Source organism: Seriola dumerili, unplaced genomic scaffold, assembly GCF_002260705.1.
Source record: "Seriola dumerili isolate Sdu_G_001 unplaced genomic scaffold, Sdu_1.0 BDQW01000191.1, whole genome shotgun sequence".
NCBI classification, from domain to species: Eukaryota; Metazoa; Chordata; class Actinopteri; order Carangiformes; family Carangidae; genus Seriola; species Seriola dumerili.
This window is the reverse complement of record NW_019174446.1, coordinates 1,608,898-1,622,448: the sequence shown is the minus strand read 5'-3', so window position 1 is coordinate 1,622,448 and position 13,551 is coordinate 1,608,898. Positions and strand designations below refer to the sequence as shown.

The 13,551-nt window shown below is 40.5% G+C and overlaps 1 protein-coding gene across 2 annotated transcripts; it reads left to right on the top strand.

The window, feature by feature from the left end:
• Positions 1-588: 588 nt before the first annotated feature.
• LOC111227692 (grainyhead-like protein 2 homolog) lies at positions 589-12,875 on the top strand. Of its 2 annotated transcripts, none has more exons than XM_022753329.1 (15): positions 589-825; positions 1,521-1,707; positions 1,804-2,238; positions 2,361-2,416; positions 3,269-3,419; positions 3,688-3,799; positions 5,136-5,230; positions 8,130-8,288; positions 8,421-8,478; positions 8,742-8,881; positions 9,039-9,076; positions 10,365-10,456; positions 10,611-10,696; positions 10,881-10,945; positions 11,706-12,875. In XM_022753329.1, the coding sequence occupies exons 1-15, from the start codon at positions 812-814 to the stop codon at positions 11,818-11,820; spliced, it is 1,803 nt and encodes a 600-aa protein (XP_022609050.1). In that variant the 5' UTR covers positions 589-811; the 3' UTR covers positions 11,821-12,875. The 2 variants fall into 2 exon arrangements, with proteins under 2 accessions (XP_022609050.1, XP_022609049.1); XM_022753328.1 differs by having other exon boundaries at positions 3,269-3,521.
• The last annotated feature ends 676 nt before the right edge of the window (positions 12,876-13,551 follow it).

Here is a 13,551-nt window from a genome sequence, read left to right as displayed (position 1 = left end):
TTCATAAACATATTTCTTAATATTTTTAATTTACAAATTTTTACTATGGGTATTTCATATAATTATAAATTTATATCTTCATATATCCAGGGGATGTATATATGAGATATCAATATATCCCTTTATGGGTAACATATATGGCAACATCACTCTTGATGTAGGGACGTATCTGTCATATATTACATTTCTGTCTGGGTGATATACTGCATACACTTCTGCGGCCACAATTGTGATTATTCGTTTACAAGAAACGTTGAAGTTTGTATTTGCACGTTATGAGTGTTTGATCCAGACAAAAACAGCTATAGACATCTATACGTAAACTGGGCGATGCAGCTTTAACAAGGTGCGCGCTCCCGCGGACACCAGTCACTTTTTAGCACATAAACTGAATTTGAACATTTACGTGCGCACCTCTGCCTCATCTCAGGTAACGCCTTTCGCCGCTGACTCACCAATGTGGGAACGACTGTACGAGCTGTGTAGGAACATCTAACCAATCAGCAAGGAGATCTTCGTTTCCTTGTTTGTCCTGCCTCTTCAGGTTCTCTTAATTTACCAACTTCTAAACAGAATACAAACCTAGCCCATGCGTAACCTCAAAATTTACCCGATATCAAAGACAGTCCAATATATCTTAGTACGCTCGGTTACAGATGATTTCATTGGCTGTTTTGACTGCGAGGTTAAATACAGCCCGCCTCTTGTCGGCCTAGTTTTCTCAGTCTCCCACAGAAACTTACCTGCACTAACTAGAAAGTCCAGTTTCTCAAGCAAGTCCTAGACAACATCAGAGAGTCCTGGAGGCAGCATGGATCTGGACAGGTAGGAGAGACGCATTAATATCACAGTTAATATGTTTTGTCAGTTTTACTCCTGTTCTTTTATGTGCTTCAAATATTTGAATTGTCTTGTGTGTGGCTCTTTGTTCTTTGGATATGCAGAACAGAACCTTTCTCATTTGATTAAAAACGCATGATCTCTATTGTTTATTCCTTTAACATTTATATGACATGCAGTCATTTTTATTAAATGGTGGCAAATACATCACAGACACATACATTATTTAATGAATATAATGGTAATATTACAGTGATGTACTATAAATGTTGCTAAAGATTGGTCTGTGACTGTGTAAATATTAAAAACTGTGTGTATATAATATAATAATATAAACAGTATGTACCTTTATAAAACTGAGGTCTTGCAAACAATATCACTACTTACCAGCTTCTTTGGATGATATCTTATAAATGGGATATTTAAAAAGTAACTCTTAATTTTGATCAGCTCTCAGTATATCTTTCTGTTATTTAAATGTGGTATACAGAAGCGGTTACTCCTCAGTGAACTTAGATAAACACACTTCACATGGACCGGGCTATTAGATTGTAGATTGGTGAGAAACAGCCTGGGGCAGACTTGGTGGCTTGGCAGACGTGGCCTCTGTTAATGACAGATTGACTTTGCAGTAACAACACGGCTTATTGTCTCTTCCCATTGTCCTGTCGACCTCTCAGTAAACGGCTGGTGGTGGTGATACCGAATGAAGTGTCGGTGCCCTCAGGCAGGGTGTTCAACAGTGAGGACGAGGCATGGAGGAGCTACCTGGAGAACCCACTGACTGCGGCCACTAAGGCCATGATGAGCATCAATGGAGATGAGGACAGTGCAGCAGCTCTGGGACTGCTCTATGACTACTACAAGGTGTGGAAGGCTTTACATTACAGACCAATTCATAAAAAGACAATTTCCACACAGTGTTTCAGATCTTATATTTTGTGTTTGCTATAACCCCGTCAGGTCAGAGAGAGGGGACGTGCCTCCAGCGGTCTTAAGCCCACAGACCCCTCCGCTCTTGGACCCAATAACTGTGGGAACTTGGAAATACTAGACCACCATCTTCAGGCTCTTAGATGCGTGCCTGTCAACCTCTCTCTAAACAATAGCACCACCACAGAACATCAGAGCTGCAGGTACGGAACTACCAGCCTTGCAGGAGAGAGCAGAGCAGGAGATGGTAAAGGTAAAGGTGGGGCAGCTCTTGCTCTGGTCAAGACAGAGGGCCAGACGTCCATGGGAGTGTCCTCTTCTGGAGGTTCCTGTCTGGAAGAACCCAGAGACCGGATAAGGATGGTTTACGAGCAGAGCTGCTACGATTTGTCCCTTTCTGGGTACTTGAAAGATGATCAGAGAAGCACTCCAGACAGCACGTATGAGGATACTGTGGAGGGAGAGGTGAGTGAGGTGGAGGTGGCATTATGTCCTGCTTTATAAGTCATAGTCACATTATTTGGATTTTTTGCTTGATGAGTAGTTTCCCGTTGGAAACACATGGAGCATATTATGTTCTTTCACAGATGTACCACAGAAGTCCTTCCTCAGGAGATGGTGATTTCCACTACAGCCTACCAGTGTGAGTTGAAAGTCAGATACAAACAGAGACACTGAACATGTAGATACTACAAATCCAAAAGATTTACACTGGTTTAATGTGCATGCAGATGATACAGAAGACTAGCAATAGTCTATATCTTTGTTCATGTCCCATGAAAAGACCAAGACCAACAATGTGTTAATTATGTTGTTCTGTGGCTCTCAGCCCCAAGCCCATTCATTCCTACTGAAGAAAGTTGGTCAAATATGTATAAATATAATAATATATTTTTCAATAAATTATTTCCCTAAAACAGCTGGGCATTGTAGTTTTTAACAAACATAACTCAAACAGGAGGAAATGGTGCATTTGTTGGGGACTATTTTCAACTGAAATGATTTGCTGTACCACAGGATGGTGTATTTATGCCTGAGTCAAAATAAACTACAGTGTGTGTGTTCATGGTAAGGGTGGAACATGGGTGTGGTTCATTCATATGTTTTTTACAGTTTCGGGACAAAAGTGGAGCTCTGCATTGTATCAGGCTTGTGAAGATAGTAAATATATACAATATTATAATACTTACATCTATGCTATTGCACCTCGAAGTATCTTTGATTCATTAGAAGCTCTTCTTGCTACAACAACCTTCTTTTAATGCTCCATTTGTGAATTAAAGACAAACCCTTTCCACTTCCAAACAACTTAGCCCTCTCAGAAAACACATCTTCAGAATTCATTCTAATTTGATTTGTTTTTTGTTACAATGTTAACGCCATTTGTGCTCATTTTACTTGTAAATACAAAACTGTGGTTTATTCTTGTATCAGAGGAGAGACTGTCTTCATGATGGGGTGTCAAACGTTTCCACACATGCTTATTTTCATACAGTGATAGTTTCCAATACAGTCTGGAGGCCAGCATGTCGCTGCGGCGAGGAGAAGGACCCATGGCTTACCTGAACCGGGGCCAGTTCTACGCTTTGACACTGTCTGAGACCGGCTTCAGATCATCCCTATGTCAGCACAGAGGCAAAGTGCGGGTGAGTCGACCGACGCTGTCACAGGGGCCTGATGGGAGCCCATCCAGTAGTGAGCAATGCACCATGGGAGGCTCTGAGCGGCAGCACGACAGTATTGTACAGGTGAGGGAGGGGAGATACAGTAAATGGTGAGAAAGTGTAAAGGTAGAGGTTGAAAATTAAACTGTTAGCTTATTGTTCAGTAGCATGAAACCTTTTTACACTTAGAAATGTTATATTTACTTTTTATTCACTTTAATTTTTCATTATACTATATCTTGCACTGCAGAGTGTTATCATGGTCGTCTTTGGGGAAGACAAGTGCAGAGACGAGCAGCTGAAGAACTGGAAGTACTGGCATTCCCGTCAGCACACAGCTAAACAGAGAGTCCTGGACATTGGTAAGATGATTATTGTTACACTTCTGTCTGGATGGGGTTTATAAGTAGAACAGATGGGGAGTAGATCCAGACAGAAAAAAACTCACACTTATGTAATGAGTGAATATGAATATAGATATTTTGACTCCTCAGCTGCACAAACCCATGCAGGTAAAGAGACAGTAAGCAGGTGGAAAACCTACAGGAGCTTCCATGGGAGAATCCTGTCACTATTTGAATAACTGTCAGTCCTCGATTCTCACAGGAGTTCTGTGACAAGATGGGTCTGCATTTGCATAGACGTTAACAGGAGAAATAGGTGGGGGCCTGGACTAAGGCCATATCCTGTACAATCAGCAAGAGACAGGCCTCAACCTGTGGTTTCAAACTGGATGGAATTGAGTGTCAAACACTATGGTGGTTTTGTTTGTGGCAAGTTCATGCCAATACCATGGCGGGTGGAAATTAGCCTGCATGAGCAGAGGCTGGGTGTTTTAGGGGGGTAACAAGGGCAGTGTGGAAATCTTTACTAATTTTGAATTTTTTTTTGTCTTGTGAAAAGATGTGAGATTATGATATAGATGGTTAAAGATTCACTTGATAATGAGTCTAAACATTATATTTAAAGACAGAACAGTCTCCTAGCAGCTGAACAGTGGTGGAAAGTAATAGTACATATATTCAAGTACTGTGCTTAAGTATAAGTTTTAGGCTCTTGTACTTTATTGTACTTCACTTGAGTATTTCCATTTAAAGCTACTTCATACTTCTACTCCACAAAGTTTTTGAAGGACATACTGTAGTTTTAATCCTTTACATAAATTTGACAGCTATAATTTCTTTTCAGATTATGATTTTGCATTAAAAACATATAATGATCTTATAGAATTCAGTGCGTTGTTAGAGATTAAACCAGTGGCTTTCAGCCTTTTTTGCTTTGTGATACTTTACAAAAAAGTCTAATTAGGGCTCCTTGTCATGTTTTATATGCCTGGGTAGTTTAGTTGGAGTAAACTTCCCAACTGTAACGCTTTATATTTTGAAATAGTTCAAACTAGCTTCACCTTCACTGTGTGCAACAGTAAAAAGCAACTAAGATGCTAAATGCATTGATATAGCAGTATGAACAATCCATTAATATGATACATAATGATATACCAGCCATGGGGGGCATATTTCTGTAGAACCAGGACTTTTTATTTTTGATACTTTAGGTATGTTGCTTAGAATACAATGAAATGGGATTTTGAATACAGGGTTTTTACATGTAATGCAGTATTTTCACATTGTTTATATTGTTGTATTGCTTGTGCCACAGTTTTGAAACAGTTTCCTCTGACCTTCACTTTGCTTGCAGCCGACTACAAGGAGAGCTTCTGCACGATTGGGAACGTGGAGGAAATTGCCTACAACGCTGTGTCTTTCACATGGGATGTCAGTGAAGAAGCCAAGGTAAAAAAAAAAAAAAAAAAAAGCAAAAGGAGAATGGGGAGATTGTGCTGTTTAAGTCAAAGCAAGAAATGATTGATCTAAAAGTGAAAACCTTCACTTTCACACTCAAGCGGTTAAGAATTTGATTCTGTCCTTTTTTTTCTTTCTTTTTGTAAAGACAACCACAAATTGTTGTCCTGAGGACACTTAAGCTGTAGAGACTCTCTGTCTGTACTCACCTGTTTGTCAGTGGACTGTTGACACCTCAGGGTTTTAGAATAGTTGATGAAACGTATGCCAGACCCACATCCACCCCCAACCCCCTTTGTCCTCCATGACAGACGGTGCATCTCTTGGTTTGAGTTGGGCCATTATTTGGGGTTGCAGATTTGCTGGGTACATGGCAACAAACCTTGAAAAGGAGCTACTTAGATTTCACCTTTTGTAAAGGTGGTAAAGAAAGACACACCCCCTCCCACAGCATCTGACCCCCTCGGGCTGTTTTGGGCTCAAGACATTGTGGCTCCCAAAAGAGCCTCATTGAAGGAGAGCTATTTCCAGATTTGTGGATTTGCCGATAAATATTTACTGTTTGGCCAACACCTTTACTCCACTGCAATTGCTACCTCCACCAGGGAGGTTACCTTCTCACCCGTGTCTGAGTTTGTTTGTTTGTTTATTTGTCAGCAGGGTTAGCAAAGAGTACTAAACCAATTTGCACGAAACTGGGTGGAGGGGTGAACCAGGGAAGAACGCATTACATTTTTCTGCGGATCTGGTTGAAAGGGGCAGATCCAGGAATTTATACATTTATTTTTTAAAAAGCATTTTCATTCACATTGCAAGATAGGGCTTTTTTAGCCAATTTCTGAGGAAATCATTTATGGATCTTGATGTTAAAATCAGAGTTTGTAGATAATCTGAATCACTAAATGGGTTATTGAATGTAGATTGGTGGGCAAAAGTGGAGCTGGGAATTCTTCCAGAGGTGGGAGTTGAGGACCTCATGGACAGGGGCCTGCACCACGTTGCTTCTAGCTAGTATTAGTGAGTGAGTGAGTGAGCTCCAGATTCCTGCATTAGCTTAGATGGCGTACATGAAGGGCTGGGTGGAGCGTAATGAAGCACGGAGATGGAGGGGAGGGAGGAGTAGAGTGGTTTGATTATTTGTGGCACACTGACTGTAGTTATAAGCCTCCACACAGGGCCAAATCCTACTGGAAATAAGGTGGAAGTGGTTGAGAAAGAACACCTCCGTTATGAAATATGTGGGCTCCCATGTCAGTGCTAATTCTTCCCTCCTCTCTTTGCGTTGTGCCACCGAGACATTTTGGTTTCCAAACATACGTAGTTGGGTGTCCAATCAGACTCTGACATACAAACCTGAGATTTTTGTTCCAAATGGTAAGTTGTTTTTTTTTTTTTTTTGTTCTAGCATGCTTCTGCTGTTGCCAGGCAACAGTCATCATTCTCATTTTACTGGGGTGTGAAATATATTGGTAGGGGAGATGAGCTGCTTCCTGCAGTATGTCACTGCTTTGTGTTTGTTTGTTTGTGCCTGGTCCAGTGGACGGCACTAAACAGCCACTTTCAGTGGCCTCATGAACTTTTCATTTTTTAGGAAGGTATTTGAATGCTCATACATCCAGTAAGAACAAACACAACAAGCCTCCCACACACACACACACACACACACACACACACACACACACACACACACACACACACACACACACACACACACACACACACACACACACACATGCCCAGATGCTAGCAGCAATGTGTTCACCACTTCTGGAGAGATTTAAATGGCTTGGGTCTGTGGAGGTGTGAATTTGTGGAGGTGTGTAGGAGGCTCATTTGTGCTCCAGGCTTTTTCAGCAATCAGCCCTCACGTCTGCAGGTTCAGGCACGATGCTATTGATTCTGTGTAGTGGGAAAATCGCTGTTGAGCCATCGTGAGGAATCTCTACCGTTATCCGTCTCTGCCGACCTGTTACTCAGGCTGTTGGTCCTGTTTAACTGGAAACTTCATCGGTAGTTTATGTTGGTTAAGGTGGTTTCGGCATTAAACAGATGTCATCATTAACCATGGGAATCTTTACCATCATGTGATTAAATGTGTGAGGATAACCATATGTAGTTGTTTACAGCGAGTACTTGATTTAAACAGTTTTAGATAGTTAAATGATTGTGCTGCGATTTGGGTGAGATTTTGTGAATTCTGTTTTTCTCTTACAAGCGTATGAAAGATTCAGCCACTCAGCAGGGCAGCAGATCTGCAGCTCTGCCCTGCTACATTATTTACAGATTATGTAGCAGAGACCTTGTGTTTCTAAAAACTGAGCGGTCTAGAAAAATATTAATCCACAGTTTCATTACAGAAATTACACTTTCTTCTAATCAGTATCATTCACAAGTTTTTTTTCACAAATTTGAAGCTTATTTGTAAGCATATCAAACGTTTAACATAAGGGAGAAATAAGCTGAGAGGTGGTAGAGTCGGACACATTTGCATGGCTGAGTTTTGCATCTGGTCTCTGAGCAGCTGCTGCTGTTGTGAGTCATGACCCTGTGATCCTGTGTCACTCATTACTGCACAGTTTGGGTCAGGTCGAGATTCACCAGCAAACAAAAATCTCACAGCTAAGTCAGATCAGATCTCAGATCAGATCTGAGCCAGAGTGGCTGTAAAACTAACCAAGTTTCAGCTGATGACAGACAAATAATAGGTTTTCATGTTCAAATAGAGTAATACCTTTAATTATTATCTTTAATTCACTAATTACTGCTTTAGCCGTAACAGTGGATTAAGGTGATGCATTTCCTAGACACACCTTTCTGTGTCTTCTCTGTTCAGTGTGTGGTAGAGCAGCAGTTTGTTACTAGGTTTTGACCTGGTCTTGTTGTTTCCTAGGTCTTTATCTCAGTGAACTGTCTGAGCACAGACTTCTCCTCGCAGAAGGGTGTGAAGGGGATGCCTCTGATAATCCAGATTGACACCTACAGCTACAACAGTTGCAACAGCAGACCCATCCACAGGGCCTATTCTCAGATCAAGGTCTTCTGCGACAAGGTGAGGAAGGATGCCAGCACAGTCAGCTGTCTGGTCTGGTTAAAGATAAGCAAGTAATTCAGACTTTGCTTTAACTTTCTTTAAGTATATCCTGTACTTTCTGTCCCATCAACCCTCTTGTGTTTTTTGCAGGGTGCTGAGAGGAAGCTTCGTGATGAGGAGAAGAAACATCTCAGAAAGAGGATGAAAGGTAAAAATGTGTTTTTCTCTCTTCTTCATTTTGGCTAAATAATGAAAATGGTGATATTTATTTTGATTATGTACATAAATAATGTTAGTGAGCTTGATATGACATGAGGTTACAAAACACTTTCCAGGAAATCATGAGATTGAGTGGAGCAGAGAGGACAGCAGAAGTCTAAAAAGCCAGAAAAATATAATCAAAGCATATCATATCTGTACTTGAAGTGGTTGCCTGGCAACAGATGCTAGTTCACACTTTCTCTGGATTAGGGAAAAATGGCAGCTTGGGGCAAACCTCTCCCATTAAGAGGGCTCAAAGCACACTGTTCAAAACCATGATAGACCTGGACTCCCAGCCTGTCCTCTTCATTCCTGACGTCCACTTTGGAAACCTGCAGAGAGCAGGGCAGGTGAGGGATGCCTCTCTGTCTCTGACACACACACACACACACACACACACACACACACACACACACACATACATACACATACACACTTAGACACACACAGGAAGTCCTGGTCCAGTCTCGCAGCATGACTAATGATGGGTTTTTACTCTATTTACAGGTGTTTGCTTTTAACACTGAGGAGGTTGACAGAGAGGGGTGAGTATCACACTATTATTTTCACACCACTGGTTTGCTCTAAATGCTCATGTCTTGTACATCACTACACCGTGTGAACCTGAGCAACAACTGGAAGTGGTGCATATTTCATGATCTTTCCATTGGTGAAATAGTGTCTGTGTGTGTGTCATGGTAAAACAGATTGTGAAATGTGATGGTGATGATACATTTTCTCCATTTCACATCTGAGGAACAAACACTAAAGCAGGAATTCAGATCATTTAAAGCAAAATTATGCAAAACAACAGGACACTGACTTGTAATATGGAGAATGGCGCTTCTTTCATTCCCACGCCACACCCCAAACACATGTTCTTGCACTATGAAACCTGGGTTGAGCGGATACGATCTCCTGCGAGAGGTGTGTAACAGCACTGTGTCACACACCACCAGCTATGGATGTTCAGGTAGCTATAAGAAGAAGCTCAGTATTCTCAGTACAGACGTCATAGCAGAAGTGAAGAGACCAGCTCCACCCATCTACATTTTAGCACACTGCTGTTTTATGTCAATCACATTAGCTGAATGCTAAACTGAACTTGACATGAGTGGACATGGTAATTGCTGGTTTACGTGATGATGAAGTGTTTGTTTCCTGAGCGATTGACAGGCTTTGTTGTTCTGTACATGAGCTGTGTCCTTAACCACTCGGACTCAGAGCCCAACAGAAATAGATATTGTTGAAAATAAAAACCAAAACAAAACAAGATTGAAATGTGGAAATAATATTACATGAAAGGAATATACAAGTAGTATATACAAGGAGTGAAACAACATTTGTGTGTATTGTATTTTGTGACGATGATGATATTGTTGTTGCTTGCTCTTGAAGATGATTCTTAACTGGATAGATGTGAGAGGAAATTTTAATTTGTTGATTTGGAGCTCAGCCAATCATCCATTAGTATTGGATATCGTCACAAACATAAAACAGGTTCTCTACTGTTTCTACATGTATGTGGGACTGCTACAATCTGTAATGGGGCATCACTTTAAATGTTGGAGCGACAAAGAATTGTGGGACGCCATTTTCTCCTTTCCTTTCATAAAGGAAGGTCCAGTGTATCCTATGCTTAAGGAGATAAGATAGGAAGCATTAAAGCTCTTTTCATCATCATTTGGAGAATTCGACCGGCTCTTATCATGCCTGCCGCTTAATTACTTCTGGGTCATTTCACTCAGTTAGGAACCTTCTCAAGTGAAAAAGACTTTTCGACTGCAGCCATAGTCTCGCTATAAATGCTGTGTGTATGTTTATGGGTGTCAGGAGTGTTCTGGTGAAGAGGATGTCATGTGCCGCTGAGGAAGATACCTGTCCACCTCAGTCCAAGAAGGTCAAAGTAGACGAGGAAAGGAGAGGTTTGTAAATGTCATGTTTCATGTTCTTTTCCGTTGTATTTGTGTAAAATATTGAGCGGCACTGCATGTCTGTGTCAGGTTCTTCTCCTTGTAAAGCACTTTATAGAACTGGTTGATTGATGTTTTTTGTCTTGTTTATTCCACGCTTCATTAGTTCTTCTATATGTGAGGAAGGAGTGTGATGAAGTGTTTGACGCCTTAATGCTGCACACCCCAACCCTCAAAGCACTGATGGAGGCAGTGAGTATTGAAAGTCGGATTGTAATTTGGTTTTAACTATAATATGCTGAAATAGGAAACACATTGGATCCATTGTGCTAAACAGGATTAGTTTATTTTAGAAAACGAATCTTTTACTAAATAGTAACATTAGCTGTGACCTCAGGCTGCTTCAACATGTTTAAAATACACGGTTTCTTCACAGATCTCAGAGAAATATGCGTTGCCTGTTGACAAGGTGGCCAAGGTTTACCAAAAAAGCAAAAAAGGGTGAGTCAAGCTCCATAGAAACAACAGTAACAGTCAGTAGTCATGCTCGCTATGCTAACATGCTAACAGTAACAATACTAACATGCTGATGTTTATCAGATAATCTTTACCATGTTCTGTATCTTAGTGTGTTATCATGCTAACATTAGGTAATTAGCATAAAAAACAAATTGCAGCAGATGTCATTACTTTTGGTCATAAACCAAAGTAATAAAACATTTTTTAAATTTGTCCTGATGACAGCGTTTGACACGTTACTGGTTAGAAACGTTTCATTTGCAAACAGCCAACTCAGTGTTTGGGTACCATCCATATTTACAAAATCAATGTGTTTTCCTTATTTAACAAAGTTGGTCGTTCACAGCAAAAAGGACAATACATATTACAATTCATCCAGTTTACCAAACTTCATGGCAATTGTGTTATTGTGTGCATTGTTGTTAAGACATTTCAATTAAAACCACCAATGTCAATCTAATGGCATCGCTAGAAAATAATCAGGGGATCACCAAAATATTTAGGGTACATCGTTTGGGAACCATTAATGTGCTAAACTTGGTGCCAGTCCATCTAGTAGATGTTTAGATGTTTAAATGGACAAATAAAATCGTAGCATAGGATATTTCAGTGTGCACCAACTGACAAGAACTGACAGACTGAAATCACCATGCCTGGGTCTACACCGTTAGCATGGCTAAAACATTAATTAGTATGGCTAAAATAATCAGATTAACTCGTCACTGTATATTGTCTTCCTCAGGGTCCTGGTGAACATGGATGACAACATCATCCAGCATTTTTCCAATGAGGACACCTTCATCCTGGCCATCGAGAGGTCAGCAGAAACCTTGCGTGTGATTCTGTCAGAGATCTGACGGTTGTTAGCCACAGCACTGTATTCATAGTTATCATATTGTCAGACAGAGGTGATCAGTGGTGGGTGAAGCTTTAGCCACGCCACATGTAAAAATTGTGAGTATTGTAAGCAGTATTAGACGACAGCACCGTCTTTATTGACGTCCACATAGGATTCTCAGTAGGGTTTGTTGCCCTGAATGGATCATTGGCCAAAATCCACATCCACCGCACCTGCTGTAGTACCTGTTAACAGACAACCTGCTGGAGGATTTCTTGCACTAGGAACTCATTGTGGATTTGTTGTTAGGTGGGAAAAATCTTTTGAACTACCTTTGCAAGTATTCACTAGCTCATGAGAATTGACTGAGATGAGATCACCACAAAGCATCCATCCAGCAGCATGCTGTGGTTTCACAGGAAGTAGACAGAACAGTACACAGTGGCCTTATTGGATTAACAGCAGGGACTGCTATTTGGTTCCTCTGTGGCCTCAACGACTTGATCAGATGCTTCAGAGCAAGTTTATCTTTTGCTGCCACTCAGCAGTTCAAGGTAATATTGTTCAAGGCCTATTGTTCTGTATGTATATAATTATTTCTAGACGTGTCCTGAAAGTAGTTCTGGTCTCTTGATTTAGTCAAAGTGAACTTTGTCTAATTTTTATTTGTTGTCCATCTTTTTTATTGATTGGTCATATTTTTACTCCAATTGGTGCCAGTGAAATAACGGTTGTGATTACATGCTGATGTCTCAGGATCTATAATTAGACAAGGCACCATTATGGAAGAAGACTGCAAGTCTCCAGGATGCTGTTAAACTGTTTAGCTTCCTTTGCGCGAATGTTTATTGCTTTATCTCTCTCTGATGAGACTGTAGTCAGTCGTATTTATGACAGTTAGGGACTTACAAAGCCCAAATGGTCCATTTACACAATCCTTGTCTGAGGCTACTGCAAACCATCAGAGCTTAACGGTCTAACTGCTCTGTTCCTGCTCACTGCCTGTGTTTACACCTGAGTCACTGACAACGTCTCCATCATTCATACGCTTCATGCACTGTGATGTACAGTCTTTTAAATCATTCAATAAATATAGTTTTATATGCAGTCACTTGTCTCTTTATTTTACCTCTAACATCAGTTTGTTTGCAGTTTTAATCAACAGTTTCTGCTGCATCAAAGGTCAGATTTGTTGAGTTAAGGCACCCTCCATGACAGATTTATAAGTTGTAATTAATGGTTTAATTAGTGGCAGAGTATTTACTTATGCTTATAAACAATTAAAAACACATGCAGTACTAATGCAGTTTTAAATGTTGGTATCCATTTCTAAATGCTGACTGATGTGTTAATGAATGGATCTAAGTGGACATATATTCCAGAGAGTTTTGTTTTGCATCCTGGCAATCCAAATGTTAGTAATGGCTTATACCTAGGCAGGAATATATAAAGCTGCTCAGTAATAGTTTGGTCTTAAGAATGATGCAATTCTGGGCTTTTTCTTCAAATTTAGAAGCTCCATCCATAACTCTCGTAAATGCCAAGACTGCCATTTAGAAATGGTTTGCGTCAACGGCAGCCAGCTGTAACCAGCAGACTACACACAAAATGTATGTGTGGAAATGTATAAGTTGATACATGCACTCCTAGTTTATGACATGATGGATATAGCAAGTACAGTCATGTTAACTTTTGCAGGATTCTTCCTGATGTTCACATTAACTTCCCGGAGCCTGTTCTGCTGGAAATA